Source organism: Ammospiza caudacuta, chromosome 2 (assembly GCF_027887145.1).
Source record: "Ammospiza caudacuta isolate bAmmCau1 chromosome 2, bAmmCau1.pri, whole genome shotgun sequence".
Lineage (NCBI taxonomy): Eukaryota > Metazoa > Chordata > Aves > Passeriformes > Passerellidae > Ammospiza > Ammospiza caudacuta.
Window position 1 is genome coordinate 4536623 of NC_080594.1, and position 23097 is coordinate 4559719.

The following is a 23097-nucleotide window of genomic DNA, read 5'->3' on the forward strand; positions in this document are numbered from 1 at the left end:
CACTGCCAACAGAATTTGTACAGCAATTCTAATATTTACAAGGGAGCTTTATGAAAGAAATGCTGACAAGAAAAAAGGTGGGGGAAGCAAATTTTTTAGTTGATGTCCATTAGAGATTTGAAGTTGATATGGAAACACCTTCTTTTAACAGACCCTTATCTATTTATTCAAAATATTTTGAAAATTTCTATTTGTTTACTGCTAAAACATATTTCATATACAATATGGTTTATATCTTCAATTTGCTTGTCTGTTTATATGTATACAGTTTTAGATTAAAGCAAAAAAAATATAAACAGGCAAAATCTCGTTCTGCTGAAATCTGTTAATTTTGTCACCATCTCCAGCAAAGGCGTAGGGTCTCATCATTTATTATCACACTGAAGAGATCCACTGCTTCTGTATTTATCACTGAAAGTTTGGGCATTCAGCTGCATCCTGGGCTCTGTGGTACCAAATACTGCTGTTGGGAATGTGGCTGGCTGAGAGGAGGCATTACATAAATCGGCTATTGTTGGATAAAGAATCACATGGCAGGATTTTGATCCACAAAGAACACTTCATGGGTGCCTGTTGTGACTCCAAACAAGCATTGCTTTGTTAATTGGCTGGGTTTGTCATACTCATTTTAGTGGTTTTGGGGGGTTCTCTTCTCCCTTTTTTTTTTTGTTAGAGAAAATCATGTGTGCAGTTGTTTTGCCTTTACTGACTTGGCTTTTCTTTTGTTGTGGGGCTGCCACAGATGGGTTGCCTATGACAAGGAACGTTACAAAGGCCGTCAGTTCTTGCTGGAGGAGGGGGAGTATGAGGACAGATGCTCCTGGGGGGGAAGTGACAGTGCCCTGCTCTCCTTCCGCTTCCTTCAGGCTGTAAGTACTCACATGCCTTTCTCACAGATTATCCCAGCTCTGTCCATAAAGAGCCAGGTTATTCTTTGTAGTGATCCAGCTGTCTTGGGTTGGGCATTCCATCTTTTGTGTTCATCCTCATTCTCTTCCTACTGGCTGAAAGCTAGACTGCACTAAGGAGGAAGCAGGTTCTAAAGAGTCTTTGTGAAGCTCATACAGAAATTGTATCATGCAGAATTCCTTGTCTACCCTGCCAGATTTTCCAAGCACCTCACTCCCGTACCTCAAGCTATTTGAATCTCTCAAATGGAATTTTCTTAAAAGCATAATGTGCCTGAGTGTACAGAGTAGTTCTTGATTAAAACAAAAATAGCTTTTCAATGCAGCAGCTGTTGCAAGCCTTAAAACAGCATTACCCTCTGTCTGTGATTTTTCTGCCAGAAAATTATGGCAGCAAAAATAATCATGGTAAAAAAATCCCTGCTACTAAAATGTGCTTAGTGGAGGCAAGGATGAAATAATAGTAAAAACTATTTGTAGGAGTCTACTATTGGAGGCAAAGTTAGACTTTTTAGCAATGTGGAAACATAGGGTTAGAACTTCTTTATAATTTCCTTTGTTTTGAGTTGGATTTTTTGTTTGTTTGTATAAGTGTTTGAAGGTATTTTTATTATAATGGCAACTCTGTGAACATTAAATACAGCTGCAAAGAATAAGTTCTTCTGAGACTAAGATTGTTCACTCTGATATTACCCAGTTTTGTAAAGTCAGATTATTCATCTCTTCATCTGAGGAGCTGTGATATTCCTGAGCCAGGAATTTTGTGGAAATTTAATATGGGGATTTAAAGCAAACTCACTGTCTCAACAGTCTTTTTTTTTTTTTTTTTTTTTTTAAGATAAGAAGTTAATATGAGCCCCAGAAGGCCATACTTAAATTCACAATTTGCAGGTTTGTTTTTCATGAAAGGCACCTAGCAAAAGCTGTATTTATAATCAGAATCTATCAAAATAAAGATAGGAGAATGAATTGAATTAAAGAAAAATATCCTTCTCTAAATAATTTATTTTTAGGTTTCTGAGAAAAAAATAGGTAAGAAGTTCCTTCAGATTGAGAAACCTCAATAGGATTTTGCATCTGCAGAATCCTGTTCAATTATGGAATAATCCTTAGTTTTCCTCTCTTTTCCAGCTGTATATAGGGTACCTGAGCAACTTAAGTTGATCTTTTTAGATTTTTCTCTTGGCAAAGGACATAAATACAAGTTAAAATCATGCATGTGGGTAGCAAGAATGACCTTCCATGTCATGTATTTAATTTAACTTGCACCTAAAACAGTCAGAAGGCTCAAGTCCTAAACATTTTAAAAATATGTATCACTCACAGTCATATATCAACATATATCATTCCACTTGGCCTGTCAATATGTATAAATATTTACCTATTGATAATAGAAGTGAAAAGGAATATTTCCCCTCGAGTTGTTGCATAACTGAAGGGAACCAGCTGCTTGCCAATGGAATGAGTAATGGCCCTGGCACCGTGTTGTTTGGCTTGACCAGCAGATTGCCTCCCTCTGGGCAATGTGCAGCACACAGGGCAGTGCCCAGGCTGCCCATATGCTCCCGTGGTGACTTTGTATACCATACTAAGGTCAGGATTTTAAAAATATTTTCGTACCAAACGTTCAGTTTCAAGGGGACCCGGGCGTAAATCCAAACTCTGTGTGCTTGAGGCCTCTCACTGCACAGCAAATGTCTTGGCTCTGCTCCCTGAGCTCAGGAGTTCTGTCAGGAGAAGGTAAAGGCTGCAATGGGCTCAGAATCCACAGGGATATTGTTATCCGCATCCCCAGGCACGGTGAGGGTGTGCTCAATGCGGGCTCTCAGCTTTTGGCTGGCTTGAATAACCCTGCAGTGAACACTCACAAGGGCTGATGGGGGGTCAGGGGGTGTTTGGGAAGCAGAGATAAAAAGATCTCATGGGATGGTTTTATCCAGCTGCTGCCAGCTGCCCGTCAGCATCTGTGCTGAACACACCTGAGTCAAATGCAGAGCCCGTTCCTGGGGGCAGGCAGCAGTCTGGGCTGTCAGCTGCCTGGGGGGACAGTGGCATTTCTTCTGTTCTGCAGTGGCAAAGGCATTTCAAGCTGGGGTTTGCCCTTGGTATTCCTCATGGCTCAGTGAAAGAGCAAATTTTGTATGTTGCCTTCAGAGCTTTCCCTCTAATGTTTTCAAGTTTAAAATGATCTGCCTTGCTCTGAAAGTCTTTTCTCAAAAAGTATTTTTCCTATTACTTGTTGTAAGTGAAGTTGTAGTGGAAGTTCAGGCAGAAAAGAATGATGGCTGAATTTGAAAGATGTTTTAAATTTAATTACAACTGTGGATATATGTCAATATTATAAACTTAGTTAAGGAAATGACGTGTAGATTTGATCTACATGACTTTTAGGGTACTCTTTTGCTTTAGGACTTTTAAGAGTAGCTGGTTTCCATTTGCACTAATACTGCATTAGTTGGTTGTTCTTTCCTCCTTTTTTTTTTCCTAAAAAGTAGTCTGAAGCTGCAGTTGTTCATGATGATTCTTCCAGACCTGGCACTTTAATTTCTAGTGAATACCTGAAATAGTTGCAACAGTTTAACAGTTTAAATAAATGAAGGAAGGAAGTGGTCAACGCAGTAAGGGAACCAGTTTTACTCGAGAATTTGTTCCATCACCTTTTACTGTCCTGTAAACAGTGCAGAGAAGTTGAGCCACATCAAGTGTTCATTCTAAACTTGATTTTCATTAGTCATGGTGACTGTGTCCTGTAGAAAGACATGGTGTCCTCCAAAGAGCCTGTTTGATCAGGTTCACCTGGCCAAAATAATCTGACTGCATGCTTACTTTGGCCTTTAATTTCTAGGTGTTTTTTGATAAATCTTTTCTAAATCTTTGTTTTCTCCGTGTTTAATGTAATAATACCCATGGTGGAGTCCTCATATGTTCATGAGTCTCTGACAACCACGTTATTTGCTTGACAGCAATTGTTTCTTATTTGCAGGACTCAGTTTCAATTTATAACACTGCTGAATGATTGAGAAACACTGAAATTGAGTTCCTGCTTTCTGTTCAAAGTTAAAGGAGTAAAGTGAATGCATTGTTGTTTTCTGTTTTCCCAAGCAGCGATTGAACTGGGAGCTTAAAATTGCTAAGTGGTTAAAAAGCTGAAGATTTGAAACCCAAATTCAAATTATCTGAGGCTGTTCAAGTAATGTGGCCAAGAAACGAAGCTGGCTGAAAGCACAAAGCAGTGTCACACAGCTATGTAAGAGAGAATGTGACAGTGTTAAGCAGGATTTATTTATAGCTTTAGTGGATGTATCCAAAAAGTACAAACCCCTTGTGCTGGAGAGGTGATGCTGCCCAGGCTTTTCCTCTCCATAATTATTGCCATGTTGCTGGAAAGGATGAGGAAGGAGAAGTTTAGTGAAAAATATAGTCACGGTCATGCTTGGAGTAGTTATTTGTGAGGCTTTTGGAAGATCAGTGCTAAACTCTTTTCTTCTTAACCCTTCTCCTTCCCACACTGGCATCTTTGCACTCTGAGCCATCCTCAAAGAGGAAAGGATGGTGCTCAGGGCCAGCAGGCTCTTCCCCTCTTCAGTGCAGACCCCTGAAGGCCATACCAGATTGCCAGGCTTCCAGTTATTCCCGAACTTCAATGCCAGAATATCCCATAAAGATCCACACCAGGGAGCCAGGTCCCTTCAAGCTCTGTAAAATGCTGCCTTTCTGGCTATAATTCTGTCCCAAAATGTTTAATCTTGTGAAGAGTCATTGAGCTGTGACTGTCCTCTAACTCCTATGCTGCCCCTTAGGATTTCATAGAGTCTTCAGTGGCACTTTTCCAGTCTGATGATGAAGATGGGAAAGCATTTGACATCATCAATGAAGAAATCCCTGATTTGGAGCAGGCTGGATTTGGCCCCGAGACGAGGTCGATTCTTGTGAAAAGTGGAGTGTAAGTCTGTTCAGATACATGGAACTGTTAAACATTTCTGTGCACCTTTGGGTGCATCTCTTGTATAATCCACATGGTAAATATTTGGAGGAGAAAAGTGTTTCTTTCCATTTCCTTGGGGAGTGGAAGGGAAATAGTAATTTTAGTTTTCTGTGGCTCTCGTGCTTGCACCTTGATTTGGGTCTAAGTGTTCTTGTTCATAGAAGAAGCTTGTGATGATCCCCCAGAGTCACATTTTTCCATGAAAAGATATTTTAGATATATCAAGACCTGGTATAATTTTTGGGACAGGTAGAGCCTGTCCAGAAAGGATGAAATGTGCTGTATTTGTATGAAAGTCAGACTGCTGGGACTGAAAATTAAAACAATTTTTATAGAACTATAAAAACTAAAACATAAAAGACATTAAGAGAAAAGAGCACTGTGAAATCATGTCGGTTTCAGACATTTAGTAGTAGTTTTTAAAATGCAGTATTAACATTGTCATAACTACCCTAAGGGTGATGGGGATCAGGAAATCTGAAGAGGGACCTGAACTACTTATCTGGGGATGGGTGATTAGTGTCTCATGAGGATTAGGTGCAAGAATGAAAGGCTGAGACTCTGTTTGGGGAGGGGGGATACAAATGAGAGCTGCAAAATCCTGAAGGTGGTAAGACAAGATTAATGCAGTTCACAGAATCTTGCATGACAACAGTTGGGGGAAATGCTTTACAGAACTGGAGATTGCTTTAAAGCAGATTTTGATGTGGAAGGAAAAAAGCTTTTCCTACACCAGAGGCAGTGAGTTTCTGGAACTTGTGCTAAAGGGACTGTGGTAGCACCAGGAGGTTAAAACCACATTAGATAAATTAGTAGCAAACAGATTAGTCAGTGGATGACAGAATTAAAATGAGTAAAGACATGTCCTGTTACATCCATAGTAAAACAGTCCCAGTGCTGGGTGAGTAAGAGAGGAATGCACCTCCAAAAGTGGGTGAGGTGTCTTTCTTTAGAGGTGTCTTTCTAACCAGCCCCCATCTGCTTCTGCCACTGGGTAGGGATAGAAGGACCCTCTAGTTGGGGGTTTCTTTCTTCTTAAATTGCAAGACAGAAAGCAGGCTGGGAGAAACTTGAACTGCCAGCTGTTGTAGGCTTTTGCTTGATCTCATCCAGCCTTCCTCAGTTACTTCTCTTTCTTCTTGCACTATTTTCCTAAATCCAACTGGAAAAGCTACAAGAAAGCCCTGTGTGGGGGATGCCAAACAGGCAAAGATTCAATTAAGAGAGTTTCAAAAAGTTATCAGTTCAGTCTGTTTCCTCTGAATTTCTGAGCAGAGCATCATCTCACAATGAATTTGGTGGGAAGGCAGGAACCCAAAATCTTGTGTTTGTTGAAGTAGGGAAAAGCAGAAAATCAAGTGTGTGACAGTTTTGTGCCTGACTTGCTGTTATTGTCATCAAACCACGCAGAAAAATGCCATGTTTTTTTTCAGTTTAATTTTTGTGTCATTCTCCAGGTGGGTGGCTTATCAGCAGAAATATTTCTGTGGAGAACAATATGTACTGGAGAAAGGAAAATATAAATGCTTCCTTGACTGGGGAGGATCTAGTAAAACCATCATGTCAATTCGACCTGTTAAGTTGGTGAGTTACCAGAATTTAAGGGAAAACCTTAAAAGAAATGAGACCTTTGGAGTTCAGAGCTTACCATAATAATTAAACAGGAGAGCCCACATTGTAACAACCTGTCTGTTTGGAAACAATTTAAAGCCCCTCAAGGAAGGCATAGTGAGTCTGTTCAGGATGGAGACTGGACACTGCAGAACTTTCTTGTCTTTTGAGAAAATTGTCAGGGAAATTTCATAAGAAGAATTTCCCTTTGGCAGACTGTATACATGGAGAAAATAGCCTGGCCTGGAAAGATTAATTTGCCTTTAAACATAGTAATTGATAATGTATTTAAAAATGCTTGAGAATTTATCTGGCCTGTATTGTTACATAACAGAATTCTGTTGGGTTTTTTTTTTCCTTACTTTTCTTCTAAAATATTTGTACTAGATACAGTGAATAAAGACAGGAAATATTTTTAATCCATTATTCAATCCAAGGTAGTGCCAGCTCACCCAAGCAGATTAGTGCCAGCGCTGTCAAAACCCTAATGCAAAACAAAGGCAATCTACAGCCATATGTATTAAATGATAATAAGTAATAAATTATTAATAAGTAATAAATTATAGGAACGCAAAAGGAATACTTAACCTTATTTTCAAGAGCACATGTTGAGAGAGATGTCTTCTGTTGGTTTCAGTTCTGTCTTTTATTCAAGAAACAGCCTCAAAAGTAAATGCAGAGACATTTACATGGACTGTAATGCACATTATGGGAAGTAATTAATGCTGATGCAAGTTCTCTGTGTGAAAGGCATTGAACAGTCAGGCAGGTAATTGTGAGCTTAGAGGCAGCTCATGGCAGAAACTGGGGAACAGAATTGTGCCAGGAGCCTGGGAAGCTTTTTTTTACCTCTGCTCCTGAGTTCATACTTTACAAATTTCAGGCAACTTGGCATGTCTCCTAGGAAGTTAATTGTAATTAATGTTGGGGTTTTCTAATGTGTGTATATATATTTATTGTTGCAGGAGCCCCTTGGGACAAATGAGCCTCCACATTTGGTAAGTTGGCATTACGTAACAGTGTCTAGTACTAAACTACCCTTAACAATTAATGTTGAATGCCTTGCTTCAGGTGATATCTCAGTAATTTCAGGTGATACTTGAATATTGTCACCTTGCTACAGCAGAGTAGTGATGGAGGAAACTGGTAGATAGATAAAAGTAAAGTCTGCTAAGTGTTCTGCTCTTTGCTTTATTCTGGATCATACCCTTTAGTATTCTAGCCCCAAAAATGCAAGCAATCCTATATTGCTTTGGATCTCTAGAGCTATTGATTTTCCTCTTCTTTCCCTCTTGTTACTGGAAACTCACCATCCCATCCATTCATCCTTCTCTTTATGGCAGATTTTCTTTCCATTATTTTGCATTGCATCCAGTTTATCACTCCTGTGTTTATGTGTGAAGTGAAGATGAAAATATGAACTGCAGAAAACTGAACTGCACATTTCAAACCTTCAAATGTATCAACACCTGGAAGTTGGGGTTTTTATTTTAGATACTGGTAGTTCTGCTTTCCAAAGTCTTCCAAGCAGGTAGAACTCCTCCTTAAGGTTCCCTATTTGTAACAGTAACATCAGAGCTTAATTGGACACATCCTGATCATGATAAATCTGTGATAAATCTATGATATATTCTGAAAGTTTCCCTGAAAGTTCTGTCCTTACTAAGAGAAAGCAGTCCCTATAATTCACTCTGAGTCTCAAAAATGAGTTAGTTTAGAGTCTTACACTCTGGTCCTTACCTTACAAGGTTATATTCCATTAATGGACCTTTGAATTATCTTTCTGAAACACATCCCTGCTCTGTGTTCATCACCATGTGTGCTCTGTGTTCCCTGCAGTGTTCTGTCCCTGCAGGGCTCTTCCCTTGTCCAGCATGAGTTGTTTGATTGATCTTTTTCTGTCCTGCCAGCTTGGGTAGTGATCTGAGTGATTTTATTGCTCTCTCTGACATGCTTTTAATTAAGCAAATTTGGGAACATTTATTTCAAGAAACATGACTTATTTTCAGACAAAAGATATTTCAGAGCTCTGCGGTTCTGTTTCAGCACACTTAAGTATTTTGTCATCTGGACACAATTTCTCTCTTGCTTGCTTGGATGGGAAATGTTGTGCATTGTGTTACTTAGCAGGTGGACCACACCCTCCTTTTTCTCCAGTTCTACCATTTTATGATTAACCCAGCACTACAGGAAGTGTTTCCTGTCTGAAGACATAATTGGTGTATTATTTTAGCCTTAAACACTGACTTCCTGCCCAGCCTATTCACATGGCAGTTTGCAGCCAAATCCAAAGACTTGCAAGTATGCTCACCAGAGGGCCTTGGTAAATGATACCAGGTAAAATAACTGACTCAGATAAAACTGGTGGGGTCTAAACCATTGAAGATAATTTTTCTTTCATCTCAAATTCTTATATTTTTTCAGGATTCCCCAAAATCTATTGAGTGTTGCAGTGTTATTCCAGTGTTGCAGACCTTTAAGATCAGTTCAAACCTTTGAAGTTTCAATAAGTTGTGCTTTACAGGTTTTTTTATTTCCAGAAACATGAAAAAACCTCTGTGTGTGTGTGTGTATGTATGCACAGACACCTTTAAATATTGACATGTATTGAATTGAATTTTGCCTCTTGTGGTCTTTAATAACAATCTTAACACCATTTGTGAAAAAAATTACTATCCTGACTTACCACAATCCTGGTTTTCACAGGATTCTGCCTTGGGGCTAGGGAAGAAATAACATATTTCATATCACTACAGTTCTTACAGGAGGGGACATATTTTGAGTAATTTTTAATGGGAAAACATTTAGTCACTTAGGATAAGTAAAAGACAGGCCCTTAGATAAATATCAAGAATTTCACATTCAGAGTAAAATAAAAGTTTTCTGCATGAAAACCAGTCTCTTAGTTTGGAACTTATAAGAATGTTGCATATGAGCTTGAAAATCCTTAAACATCCTGATGTTTGACCCTTGAGTAAGTCATATATTGAGTATTTTGAACCATTATACATTCTCCCACCTTTAATAAGCATATGTCTGAACTAAGGGAGCTGTTTGCACTGTCTGTAAGAGTGTGTCTTTTTTTCATTTGTGTTCTTATCAGAAATTGAAAAGCAGCAAAATTTTCTTACATCTCTGAATGACTCCCCTGACCTTTTCTGCCTGCCAAGCTTCCTAATAAACGAACTACATAGAGTGTAAGAAATCACCAACTCTGCAAAACCATTCATTTCATTTATTAAAATAAAGCTTTGCTCAGCAAGAACAAAGCCTCTTTCAACAGCAGGTGACTTGCAGAGATGATGTAGAAAACAGAGATAATTGCTGTGCAACCCTGCATTTGTACTTTAATATTCTGTCCTTTGGCTTCTTGGGAAGCAAAACCTCACACATTAATGTCAGACCCTGACAAACTGGAGATGGCTGCAGTTGGAGTGTTTGCACTGAGGAATCACTGCTCCACCCCTACTCCTGTCAAATTGAGACCTTCATTCATTACCAGATAAATTCTGTGTTAAAATGAGTTTGTGAATCTTTTTTAAAAGCCTTGCATAGCACGTGGCCTCTGAAAGAAAGGCAGTGTGTATGTATATATATTCCCTTTTGTTAAGAGCTTGGAGATGAGTGGGTAGAAAATACAATGTAATTACAGCTTAAATAGGTGCTTTGTGACATAGCAGTGCAGTTGTATTTACAGAAAAGTCAGTTACACTTTATTTGTTTTATTGTAGCTGATCCCTGCGCTCCAGTTAGTGCTCACAGCCTGCAAGGCCAGCTTAAGCCTTTCTTGTTCTTTCTAACAGGAAACATTCATTTCTTTTAAAAACAGAGACTGAACTTTTCCATAAAATCATTTGCTGACACTTGTGTTTGGCCTTCTCACTCTGTGCTGGCAAAAGCACTTGATTTCTTTTCTTTGGCAGGAAGCTTGGCCAATTTGGGGCATGAAGGGGGAAGTAGCTCTTGCAACAGCCATCGTGTTTTTCTTCCATTACAGAATATGAGCTGTTCTCTTGATACACTTCAATTTTTTATTTTTTTCCAGCCTCTCTTTCAGGCTTTCAAGTGAAATCCATCTCAGTTATACAGTGGCAGCCCAAGGGTACAGAATTCAGGGTGTCTTTGCTATAGATCATAGCCTACGTCATACCAGGGTTTCTTTTTGTTTTGGTGGGAGCTTTTGGGGTTTTTTGTGTGTGGTTTTTTAGTTTAGGTTTGTTTTGGGGTTTTTTGGGGGGCATGGGTTTGTTCATTTGGGCTTTTTGTGTATTTGTTTGGAGGAGGTTGGTTTTTTGGGAGGTTGATTGGGGTTTTTTTTTCTGTTTGTTCGGCTTTTTCTATTTTACTTTTGCTGCAACATTTTGAGCCTTCTTGCTTTTTAGGGATGAACTGATCACATCTCACTGATGGGCTGTGGTTCACTGTGACTTGCAGTTCTTTACCATGACATAAAAAAGCAGCTTGGCTGAACCTCAGGGTTCCCCAGTTCCCTCAGAAATCCTCCTGCTAGTTCTGAAACGAAAAGCCACCTGCAGCCACTGTGGTCACAGAAGATTTCAGGGCACTTTGTCATTAGCAGCTCTGTGTCTTTGACCAGCATTTCCCCATCCTGCTTTGAGCACTGGATTGCTGAGCTGTAGGGAGAGTTAAGCTGCAGTTCAGGGGGCCTTTGGGTGGATGATAACAGCCTTGAGTCCTGCTCTTCTTATTTGTGCCTCTCCTGCTGCAGTTGAACTTACACTTGCTAGCTCTGCCTGCCTTAGCACCACTGGGAAGCCTCTTGTGCCAGCCCAGAGATGACAAAATACTTGATATATTTCTAAAAATAAAGCAGCTGTAAATAAAATGAAATAGATCCTTTGAATGACAATTCATTCAGTTAATTGTATCTTTGTGAATGGAATGGATACTTCTCTGAGAGTACAGCTTTTCTCTGTTGACATTAATGATAATGCATTCATTTTCCTTCCAGTCATTGTTTTTGTTTTGTTTTGTTCTTGTAGCTCAAAGCTTTCAGTAATACACATTTCCAAGGAGCATGTGTAGATTTCACAGCAGAAGTTTCTGATTTTACATCATTCATACCATGTTCTTTTAAGGTTCTCCGGGGATGGTAAGTGTCTGTTGTTTTACATGCCATCATTTTCAGTATTATGAATTTTTTTTTTCAAATGTTACAAAATTTCAGGCAGCAGAAAGCACATAACACATGCCCATCATCTTCCATCATGTCTTAGACCCTTTGTCCTGCAAGGCATCTCAGTAACTCCCATCCTGCCCCTGGTTTGGGTACTGTGCATTTTGCTCTCCCTGGGGAAGGCTTGCACAGTTACCATGACTCTTTTTTTTAACTCCAGTTAGAATTTATTCCAGATTTTGAGAACTTTGGTACAGTGGAAGTACCTGAATTCCACTCAACGTCGTTTGACTCTGGAACTGAGGTGTCTGTACCACACAATTTTGATTTTGCTGCATAGCCTTTCAAGTCACCTTACTTAAAGCTTGTCAAGAACAAAGAGAATTTTTTATTCCTTTTGTCCTCAGCAAGTATTAATCTTGAAAAAAGCATGCTGTAAATAAGCAGCTAGAGCAGTTTATCTTTTTTGTTCCATTATTCTTGCAGTTGGCTCCTGTGTTACAAAGGGGAAACCACTGACAATCACTGTGTGCTGGAAGAAGGCCTCTATGTTGACCTCAGTTCCTGTGGCTGCCCAACTGCTGCAATCAAATGCCTCAAGCCTATTCAATATGTAAGACTTTACTGGGGGGAGAAAAATAACATTTCTGAGCTCTTTTCCCTGTCAGATGTCTGAAGTGAGTGCTTGCCCTAAACAATCTCCCAGTCAGGGAAAAGAGTGAGGTTTGTTTTCTTGGCTCACAGGGTTCTTTGGGTTGGGAACAGGTCAGGCTGTGTGCACTCTTGCACGAGGTCGCTTGTAGCTGCTCTTGGGTGTTCTGGGTTTAAAGTTGTTCCCTTTTTTACAAGTAAGAAACAAGATCCTCTATGGCCAGGGGTTGGACAGGAATGCATTTTGCCCTCCAGAACAACAGATACAACCTTTTATACATCCCATTGTAATCCTGCACACAGAACACAAAAACCTGCAATCTTGATGTGATGTCTGTGCCTTTCTTCCACATCTTGGTGTGCTCTTATGCAGGAGCATCAAGATGAGCTTGAAACACTTGGTAAAAGAGAAGCAAGTGGTTTCTCTGTCCCCTCTTCTCTGGCACTGGCCACCAGTTTCTCCAGAACTCTTCCTCCTTCCCTGATCACAGGGCACAAACTCAGCTCATGTGGTGTGTGTCCTTCAATGCAGCTCCTATGGAGCTAGACTTCTGGGCTTACTCAGCTCAGCTTTTTACCATTTGTGAACAGCTTTTAAAAAGAAAAGCAAAAAAACCCAACCAACCAAATGAAAAAAAGTCCCCTCAAAAAGCCCCCAAACCCCAAGCAAATGCAAACACCAAACCCATGGGTGTGGTGGGAAGGATGTACAACCCAAATTTGAGAGCTGGACTTCTGTAGACTGTACAGATACAGAGACTTCCCACCTGCTGAGAGCCTGGGTTTTAGCTTAAAGTTCTCCTTTTCAAGTTAGGCTTTTGGATTCTGCTGTGCCAAATCCAAGTGAAGTTTTAACATCAAATAATAGTAGGCCTCATCCCAATCCCCCTGCCTGTAATCTCACAGGGAAGGAAATATGAAGTTTGGCATGGTAGGAGACTGCTGGCAGCCCCTGTTTCCCAAGGGCCAGGCCCTGGAAGAAGTTTACTTGGCAGGCTGTGTGTGGGGAGCTCACACACATCTTCCCCTGCTTTTGCACCTCTTAGTTTGGCTCTTCTCTTGCCAATAGTAGCCCTTGTATTTCACAAATACAGGGCACTAAATACCATAAAATGCCACTGATCTGTACCTGTTTGTCCCCAGAGCCACCGGGGCAGTGCTGGGGACCCTGGTGTGGCACAGACGTGACCCAGAGCACGCAGCAGGTCACAGCCAGGAGCAGCCACAGTTAATTCCCAGCATTGTCCGCAGCTCTTGGAACAGAGCCCCTTGTATTACAGCATATTTCTGTTAGCTCATTCCAGAGAGGAGCAAGCCTGTTCCCAAGTGGAATTGTTGTGTGGCTGTATTGAATTCATTTGTGGTGTTGGGAACCCCTTCCATTCTTGAGCTTTGAATACCAGCCTCATTTCAGAGCTAAGGTGTGTCCCCTGGTAGCTCATGGGTGAGAAGGAGAACTTTTAACCCTGACACCAAGCCCTGGATGTGCATTGTCTCCTGCTCTCCTTTCAGGGAGATGTAATTGCTGCAAGTGGAACTGTGGAGGAGTCCCACGCTGGGAACATTCCATTTGTTCTATAGAAACGCAGCTTTGATGGAAACAAACTATTTGGAGACAGATGTACCAACTGCACTAAATGAAAACAAAAGTTAAATTTTTTTCTATTGAAGAAAGTAAAACTTTTGATTTTTAGTTTGAAAACTCCCATCAATGTAATTTGTTTGTCTAAGACCTTAATTGCATAACAAAATGAAAATTTTCCTCCTAAATCACTGCGTTAGTCCAACTAAAATAGAAAAAAAAAAAAAAAAACCAAAAAAAACCACACAAAAACAAAACCCCAACTTTCAGAGCTACACAAAATTATTTGGATAAGAAAATAGGCTAACACTGGCGATACTTAGATGATTTCACTGCAGAGACACTATTTTAGGTTGGCTAATTTTTATTCTAGCTCTTAGCTCTTGGAAGAATGTTTTATGTGTTGTCTAGTGAAAAGTGAAGTTGTCAGCATTTAAGTACATTTTTTAAGTATGGCATGCTGCTCCCACATCCTCTGCACACACAGTCTCCCATTTCACAAGAAATTCAAGTTAATATGGTTCCACCTTGGTTATTTCCCCATATATTGTGCACTGGCATCATGGAGGAATTCAGCACATCTTTGCAACCAATTTCTTCTGTTCCTGATGAAGCTTCCTCTCTCCCATCATACCTTATTCTCCAAAGTGTGTAATACTCAAACCAAGTCTTTAGGAGGCCCTAGCTGTGCTTTTTTCCTGCTGTTCCATTTTGCTCAAGTACAGGTTGGACTGTTTCATCATCCTTAGAGCATTCAGGAAAAGCTATGGAGTAACAGGAGGGCACAAAGAAGGAACAACTGACACTGATGCCATTTGCCTCTCATCATCTCCTTTCCTCTAAAAATCCCAAAGCACTCTTGCAGCAAAGCTTGCTGATGAAATGTGCTGTTGCATTGTTGTTAACAGCCCTCCTGCAGGCAGGTGAAAGCCTAGCACAGGTTCAGAGCTGCTGCAGAGGTGCAGGTTTCTGTGCCTGCACCAGCAAGGACTTGCCTTTTGCACTGCCATGGATTCATGGAAAGGCAATGTGGGCCTTGCCCAGCTGCAGGAGAGCCCGTGAAGGCAGCTGGGCCATTTATAGGGCCGTGGTTGCTTATTGGGGCATTTCTCCAGTGTTTGCTGCTTGAGGAGGTTCATCTTTTGGGATAGATAATTTGCAATGGGGAGTTTAGCTCTGGTGCTGCCTTTTCTCAGGTGTGTTGTTTTGACAAATTCCCTGTCATATTTGGTGTGATTTACATGGACAAGAATGCCCAGGATGCTTGCAATAGGCAATTAGCTTTCCTTCTGAAGTGTTACGTTCAACCTGTAAATTAATAGTCTCCTAGTTTCCTAAAACCAAAAATGAGATCCAGGTTGTAGGTTGTGCAATGCTTTTTTTCTTTGGTTGGGTTTTTTCTTTATTCTTGCTCTGATCAATCGTGATAATCCTTGTATTTCTATATTATCTCCTCTAAGTTAAATACAGGGTTTAACTAATCTCCCCAGTATTCCTGTGAGGCAAATAAAGCAATCAGATACAGGAACTACCTGCAGTTTCCTAGGGCCAGGCACTGAGTCACCCTGTGTGGCTGGGACTGGACCGTGGACATTGCACTGTCCAGGCACCCATCCCACACTGAAGGGAGCAGCTCCTGTAAAGGCACTTGGGAGTGATGAGCTGGCCAAGCCTGGAGAGCAAAGGTTTTCCCAAGGATGGTGTAACACAGCTCTGGAGGCTCCCCAAATTCAGACTCTGGGCAGTGCTTTTTACAAAGCAGCAGCTCAGCACCAATGGGCACAGCACTATCCCTTGCCAGGCTGGGTTACACTCAGCCTTTGCTCTGGCCCTTTGCATTTCTCCCTTTGCCTTTCGTAGGCTTTCCCATCAAAGTTTGCAAAACCTAAGTTGGGGAAAAAAAATAATGTAAGGGAAAATATGGTTTTTTAAAAAGGGATGGGCCCTTTTCAAAAGGGTCTTATTAGTAAAAATTCTCATAACTTTCATAATGGAAAAATCATCCATAGCTAAAATTATGCTTTTGCTCTAAGCCTGTGTGCAAATCCACCTGTGCACTTGGGTTTCAGTTCTAGTGCCCTCTGGTCATCTTCTTTATCTCTGTACACTACTGGGGAAGCTCATCTTGCACTGATCCTTGTTTCAGCTCACACACTTCATGCTTGTCTTGTGGCATTTTTCCTGTACCAGTGAAGGAAAAGTTCTGTTCTGAATTGTGAAAAATTGTATTGCACAGCTTCACTAAAAGCAAAGTGAAAATCATTGAGGGGGAAGTCTGAGCTGAGTTGAACTGTGCAAGAGATTTCTGGTGTGTTGATTTTTAGTGTTGATTTTCCATGGTTTACCTGTGTCATTTTCATTGCCCCATGTGCTCTGTTAGCCACAGAACACCACACCTGTTAAGTAAAGTATATCAGTGTATTTAACAGTTTACAAGGCTGCTCATATCTTGAAATGCTATGTAAATATAGCTTTCCTTAATCACTGGCCTCTTGAATATAATAAGCTCCTTCAGGTTTCTCTCTGGATAGTTACATGAAAAAACAGGACAAGCAAAACCTCTTAAAATGTTATTGGTGCTGGTTTAAGCAAAGGCAGTCAGTTCCTTTGTACATAAAAACTGTTAAGAAATGTCATGTCAAGAAATTCTAAGTGCTTTGTTATTGTCACAGTTGGCAAGCTTTTCCCAAAGCATGGCATTTCAGGCATTTTCCTTGAAATAACTGTGAAAAGAAGCTAAAGTGATGCTGACCTAGACATGGGAATGGGTAAATATAGATGTTTTTGGCTCACCTTTCAGGTGAAAATGTTCCTCAGCATTCTGCCAGAAAGGCTGGGAACAAGATGCCTCCCAGCCTAACTGCATAGCCCCAAACCTTGTTTTTCCCTGTTCCCAGTTTCCATGGAGCTGTGAAAACAAAGTCAGAGAAAAAAGCCAGGCCAAAGTCACTGCTGCCAGCTGTTGGCCCAGAAGGGAATACAGAAGGTGGGGAATCAGTGCAGTGCTCTATATATGGCTGTGGAACAGGAGAGCTCAGGGCTTGGCACAGCAGCCTGGTTTCTCTCTGGACTTCATCTCTGCTGAGATCCCCCTGGGACAGAGGGATCAGAGCCATCTCTGGTGTGTGTCAGGACTCTGAGCAGCTGGACAGGGAGTTCTCAGAGCCCTCAGTGCAAACAGCCACAAGCACAGCAGAGCTGGAATCGCTTCAGTTGACTCCAGCAGTTTGCTGTTGTGGTTCCTGGTGTATAAATGGATATCCTGGCTCAGGTGACTTGTCCATCTGGTACAGCAGCCCTGTCTCTTAACATCCTCAGTGTTGCAACAGCAGGATCAATATTTAGGTTTGGGCAGTAATGTCCAACACCACAAATGGTGTTTCTCATGGCCAGCAATGCACTTGTGAAAATTGCAGGGCCTGTCCTGGACATGGCTTGTGGTGTCCACTCAGGTGAAAGGCAGTGCCAGGGCTCTTGCAAACAGGAGTGTGGTGATTCTGCCTGGCTGAGCAGAGCAGCCCCAGGAGTAGCTGCCTGCCCTAGGCCTGCTGCTCTGGCTTTCAAAGTGAGCCTTCAGCCACCCACTGGAAATCTCATCCACCCATCCAGCAGAAGGCACTTGGGAAGAGCTGACATTCCAAAATAAAAACATGACAGGTTTTGATCCCTTTTCTGGTGTGTAGCATTAGATTTTGGGAGCACAGTAGGATTTAAAAATCTCTCTGAGTGGATGATCCCAGCTCTGGTTCAGAATGTCTCAGTGATCTCTCTGTCCCTGCAGTGCTGCATGACTGGGGCTGTCCCTGCACTGAGTCAGTGTCAAGCACATTCATGTGTCCTGACACACCCCTGAGCTTTTCAGAGACACTTCCCTACACTCCATGTGCCTCTTCAAACATAAAAATTAATTTCCCTTAATTGCTCAGTGCCTGTGTCAACTTTAATTCAAGATGTTGTTTCATTTATTTCACCTGAGGCCATGGCTTTGCTGCAAGAGGAATCCCAGATTTTGCCTGTGCCAGCTATCTCAGGGTAACATCTCCTAAAAGAAGGTGCCTTTCCTGGAGAGGCAGCTCACTGAGTTAGTCAGACCTGTTCCCTCTTCCTTTCCAGGTGCAAACTGCAGGTCCTTTTGCTTCTGGTTTTAGGTTAAAAATGCTGAAGCATTGTACAAGTGTTTCTTGTACTAGGGCACAGAATTTGTGTATTCAAATCTGCTTCCTCTGTTTTTTTGCTGGCCTTATAGCTGCACCACATTTTTATGCAAACTGATCTTTTTATTTGCTTTCACAGGCAATCTGTCAGCTGTAGAAAAGGGCATTAAGTGAAAAATGTTTCAATTCTACACAAGATTACAGGATTGACTTATTATGCTCTTCCTTCAACATTGACAGAAAAAAATAGGAATGTCTGTTAAAAACATTGTGAACTTTTTAGTTGACATTTCTGACCTTTTACAATTTGTATCTACTTAAAATGTTTGCAGTGAACTACAGCTAATTGAAGTCTGTGGACAGTAGACTTTGATTTGACTCACTATTTTAGATGCGTGTTCCATCAATAAGTAAATAAGGTGGATTTTTGAAAAGGAATCAAGGCCCTGATGATACAAATCAGATCAAAATGAGTTTTTCCAAACAGAGGCCCCTGCATCACTTGGTGACTCGGTGCCTGCCTGTGTCAGTGGGGCACTGCACTGATGACAAAGCCACTGATAAATGCAGTTTGTTTCAGCTCTGTGTGCTGTGGGGTTTCCCTTTGTTGTTCCATTTGCTGAGGGAGCACAAGCATTGCAGGAAATTCAGCTGAAGTGGGCCAATGTGTGCATCATATCTAACAACTGCAATTGTACTATTCCCACTGAAACTTTGTGCTTTTCTTTCCTCCTTCCTCAGGTTTTTGCTGAGCCTTCCATCACCCTGTTCAGCCTGGAATGCTGCAAGGGCAGAGAGCTGCACTTCAGTGAAGCAGTCAGCTCTGTTCTGAACGAGGACCTCCATTTTTACACCCAGTCTGTGTGGGTGAGAAGTGGATTGTAAGTATGGAAGAAATACCCCTGTCAGTTTTGCACTGTAGGAGCTAGCATTGTCTCATGGTTATTGCCTTGTTCATAGCATGGTTTACATTCTTAACTTCTGTTCTGAGGCACAGACTTTACAAGGCAGGTAGTGTAAACGTGGAGTGCCTTTATTAACAGGCTGTAAAATGCCAGCTATAAACTGCAGTGATTTAAACTACTGCAGTGGCTCAGGGAAGCTTGATGTGCTGACTGGCTGCCAGAGAAGCAGCAGCTCCTGAGAGGAGCTCAGGGTGGATCTGACAGCTGGAACGGTTATTTGCTTCTGTTATTAGTTTTAACCCTTCTCCAGGAGTGTGAATGTACACCCAGGTTCTTCTGTGAAAACATTTTACATCTGCAGCAGTGACCTTCTAACCTCTTCCATGTCTCTCCCTTTCACCTTTTGGAAGAGCTCCCAAGTGTTCTGCTTTCAGCCAGGTTTTCAGCCTCCACACCCTCAGCAGCAACAAATAACTTGCAGAGGCTCATCCTGCAGCTGAGAGTGGCTGGGAAGTGCTGTTCTCCTAATGGGACACACATTTCCTATGTTTATGTTTGACCTTTCCCCACCTTTTCCACATGGGCAAGGCTGTAATTTTCTTGAGAGAATAGTGAACATGAGCTTCCCCACAAAGCTTTGCCAGTTCACAGCAGTTCCCACCATTTGTGCCACTTCCAGCCTGAACCTTTGCTGAAAATACAGCAGTGTGTGTTGTCTGGAAATTCAATCCCTTTGCCCCAGCAGTTGGCTGAAGGAAGGGTGATGGCTTTGGGACCACGTGGCAAGAAAGCTCAGGAGAGTGAGTGCAACAGGGCAGCCCCTCCTGCATCTTTGTGCTCATTTTTGGGTGTCCAAGCAGGTTAGCTGCCTCCCTGTCTCTGGGATAGGTTCAGGGCAGAAAGGCTGGGTTTCCTCTGAGATTTTTTCAATGCTTCCTAGGAAAGAGAGTAAAGGTTTTCCCAAGGATGGTGTAACACAGCTCTGGAGGCTCCCCAAATTCAGACTCTGGGCAGTGCTTTTTACAAAGCAGCAGCTCAGCACCAATGGGCACAGCACCATCCCTTGCCATGGCTGGGTTACACTCAGCCTTTGCTCTGGCCTTTTGCATTTCTCCCTTTGCCTTTCGTAGGCTTTCCCATCAAAGTTTGCAAAACCTAAGTTGGGAAAAAAAAAAAGTATGACAGAAAATATGTTTTGGGATGGGCCCTTTTCAAAAGGGTTTTATTAGTAAAAATTCTCACAACTTTCATAATGGAAAAATCATCCATAGCTAAAATTGTGCTTTTTGCTCTAAGCCTGTGTGCAAATCCACCTGTGCACTTGGGTTTCAGTTCTAGTGCCCTCTGGTCATCTTCTTTATGTCTGTACACTACTGGGGAAGCTCATCTTGCACTGATCCTTGTTTCAGCTCACACACTTCATTCTTGTCTTGTGGGTTTTTTCCTGAATTGGTGAAGCATAAAAATCTGTTCTGAATTGTGAAAAATTGTATTGCACAGCTTCACTAGAAGCAAAGTGAAAATCATTGAGGGGGAAGTCTGAGCTGAGTTGAACTGTGCAAGAGATTTTTGGTGTGTTGATTTTTAGTGTTGATTTTCCATGGTTTACCTGTGTCATTTTCATTGCCCCATGTGCTCTGTTAGCCACAGAACACCACACCTGTTAAGTAAAGTATATCAGTGTATTTAACAGTTCACAGGAGACTTCCACAGCCTGTCCCCATCCCACAAGCACTCAGGTAGCCTAAAGGCAGAGGGTGTCAGGTGATTGTGGGATGTTCTGGAGGATTTGTTTGCCTTTTCTGGGATTCAGAGTTCAGGAAGGCAGAATTAGAGGCTTTTTTGGCTCCTGTTCCCAAAGCCTGCTGTCAGCTTTGGGCAAATAGCAAAGATTTATGTAAATACTCCTATGGTATGTTGTTGCCAGGCTTAGGAAAAAGGCGCCTTCCTGAACCAACTAGCCACCTCAGTAAGGCACAAACCTGGAATCTGCCCTGGCAAAGGGTGCTGGGGTTCTCAGAGGTGTGGGAGAGGTGGCACAGCCTGTGTGAGAGCAGAGATGGGTTCTGTCTGTGTCACTGAATGCCAGGAGCCCAGCCTGGCTTCAGATGGTCATCTCTGGAAGTCTTTCCACTCTGTTCCCTATAAATGTCTACTTTGAAACTGCATTCCACCTGAGACTGTTCATGCTCCAAGAGTAATGTTAACAGTGAATTCTCAGTGACTTGACAGAAATCATTTCAAGGGGAAAAAAGGCAGGAATGTGTTCAAAGTATAAGGAAGACACAGGGGTGCTCAGGCTGCTCTGAATACCTGTAAGTCAGGAGGGGTGGACTTTGAAGAAACAGGGGCCCAGCCTCATTGCCAGGCAGCTCACAGCTGGCACAGCTGAGCTTCCATGGAGCCCTGAGCAGGGCTGGCTCTCAGTTTGCCTGAGCTGTGGGCACTGGGCACACACAGGCAGTTCCAGGTGCTGTGAGGCTGTGGGTGTTTCTCACTGACTCAGAGCACAGCCATCCCTCATGCTCCTGGCAGCTGACCTGTACTGCAGGTAACCTGGGAAACCAGCACTTGCTTTGTGCTCAGAGCAGTTAATGAGTCAGGCATTCAGGAGTCACTGTCCACACAGCAATGTGCTGTTGGTACAAACAGAAGGGATCTGTGCTCCTGAGGCTGCCTTTGTGAGCAGCATTTACTGAGCAGATGCCCAGATAACAAGGGGTCTGTATGAGCCACTGCTTTAACTGGGTGTTACGGGACTCAGCCACATCCATGGTGTGTTCATGACAGGAAAATCTGCTGCAGCAGGGTGTGGGGCTTGGAGTGAATACCTGTAATGTGTTTTCAGACAAGTGGAACTGTATGAAAAGCTAACAAAAACATGAGATGAGATCCTCTCATAATTAATGCAAAGCTGTAAGTGTGGCTCCCTAGTTTCCTAACACAGGCGTGCTGAAATCAGCATTATTCTCATCTGGACTCATGCAGAGGTTCTCCTTTTTGTGGGGGAAAAAAATGGAGGGGGAAAGGGGAGATGGGAAGTGTAGTTTATAAATTTTAGGCAGACAGAAAACAGGTCTGAATTTCAACAGAAGGCAGTTATCCCACTGAAATGGATGGCATTTTGCAGCACACAAAGAGAGGCTCACTGTGGAGAGCTTTGGGGGCTTCCAAGAGCCCAGCTTAGCTTTGCTGTGGATAGCAAGTGCCCTTTCACATTCTGTTTTGTGTATCCAGGTGGATTGCCTACGAGGGATGCAATTTTTTAGGCAAGCAGATTCTGCTGGAGCCCAGGGAGATTTCAAACTGGAGTGAACACAGTGGCTGGAAAGTGATTGGCTCCCTTCGTCCTGTGAAGCAGGTACTGTAAGACTGAGGGAGGAAAACGGGTTTTTATGGACAGGGGTTTGTGCACAGGTCTCAGCACATTGGGGTGTGTTGTACTCCTTAAATCAGGCCTAATGGTGACAGCCAGAAGGACCCACTGAAGATTGCTGAACCAGAAAATGCCTCTTGTAGCAGTTACTGAGATGTGTGTTAGGTTCCTAAAGGGAAATAATTTCCAGTTTCTTGGTGCCAAGTGTTGTTTTTCTGAATTGCATGTTCTGTGGATGCTCTATTTTTACATTTTTGCCATATAACAATATCATGAGGAAATCAATTCCACACTGGCTTGTTTCATAATTAACATAAATGGAAACAAGAGCAAATTTTATTGTGCTGTAGCCTGGATTTCCAAAAGAGGCAAAGCTCATGCAGTTCCCATCAGGTTTTCCTTCTGTGTCTCACCTCAGGTAATTCCAATTTCATTCTCATTCAAAGATTCAGGTCTCTAAACCACAAAAAGTAACTAAACATTGTACTGATACAGGTTTTGTTTACGGCTGCTTGGTGGGAGAGAGGCTTTATTGTCTATAGCTCAGGGTTTGTTTTAATATGGAAAAAAAAAAGGAGATGTAAAGCTCCCGGAAAAAAAGCTGTGCTGGAGTTAGGGTTCCAACAGAGCTGCTCTTTGTAACTTCCTGCTCTTTATTTGCACTGAAATCAGTGAATAACAGAGCAAAAGCTCAAACCCTGCAGTAGCCCTGCAAAATCATCTTTATTTTTGGAGTAAACCAATAAACAGGGATACCAGGTCAGTGCCCTGTTTTCTATGTATGTTCA

At 41.9% G+C, this 23097-nt stretch overlaps 1 protein-coding gene across 2 annotated transcripts in view; it reads left to right on the top strand.

Annotated features, from left to right (window-relative positions):
- Positions 1-23097, top strand: part of CRYBG3 (crystallin beta-gamma domain containing 3) — an 81276-nt gene that overhangs the window by 55042 nt on the left and 3137 nt on the right. For both annotated transcript variants that reach the window (XM_058825710.1, XM_058825711.1), the window contains exons 12-19: positions 743-869; positions 4709-4851; positions 6351-6477; positions 7470-7502; positions 11508-11617; positions 12128-12254; positions 18770-18909; positions 22171-22294. In XM_058825710.1, the coding sequence (XP_058681693.1) occupies positions 743-869; positions 4709-4851; positions 6351-6477; positions 7470-7502; positions 11508-11617; positions 12128-12254; positions 18770-18909; positions 22171-22294 (931 nt within the window). The remainder of the gene's footprint in view (positions 1-742; positions 870-4708; positions 4852-6350; positions 6478-7469; positions 7503-11507; positions 11618-12127; positions 12255-18769; positions 18910-22170; positions 22295-23097) is intronic.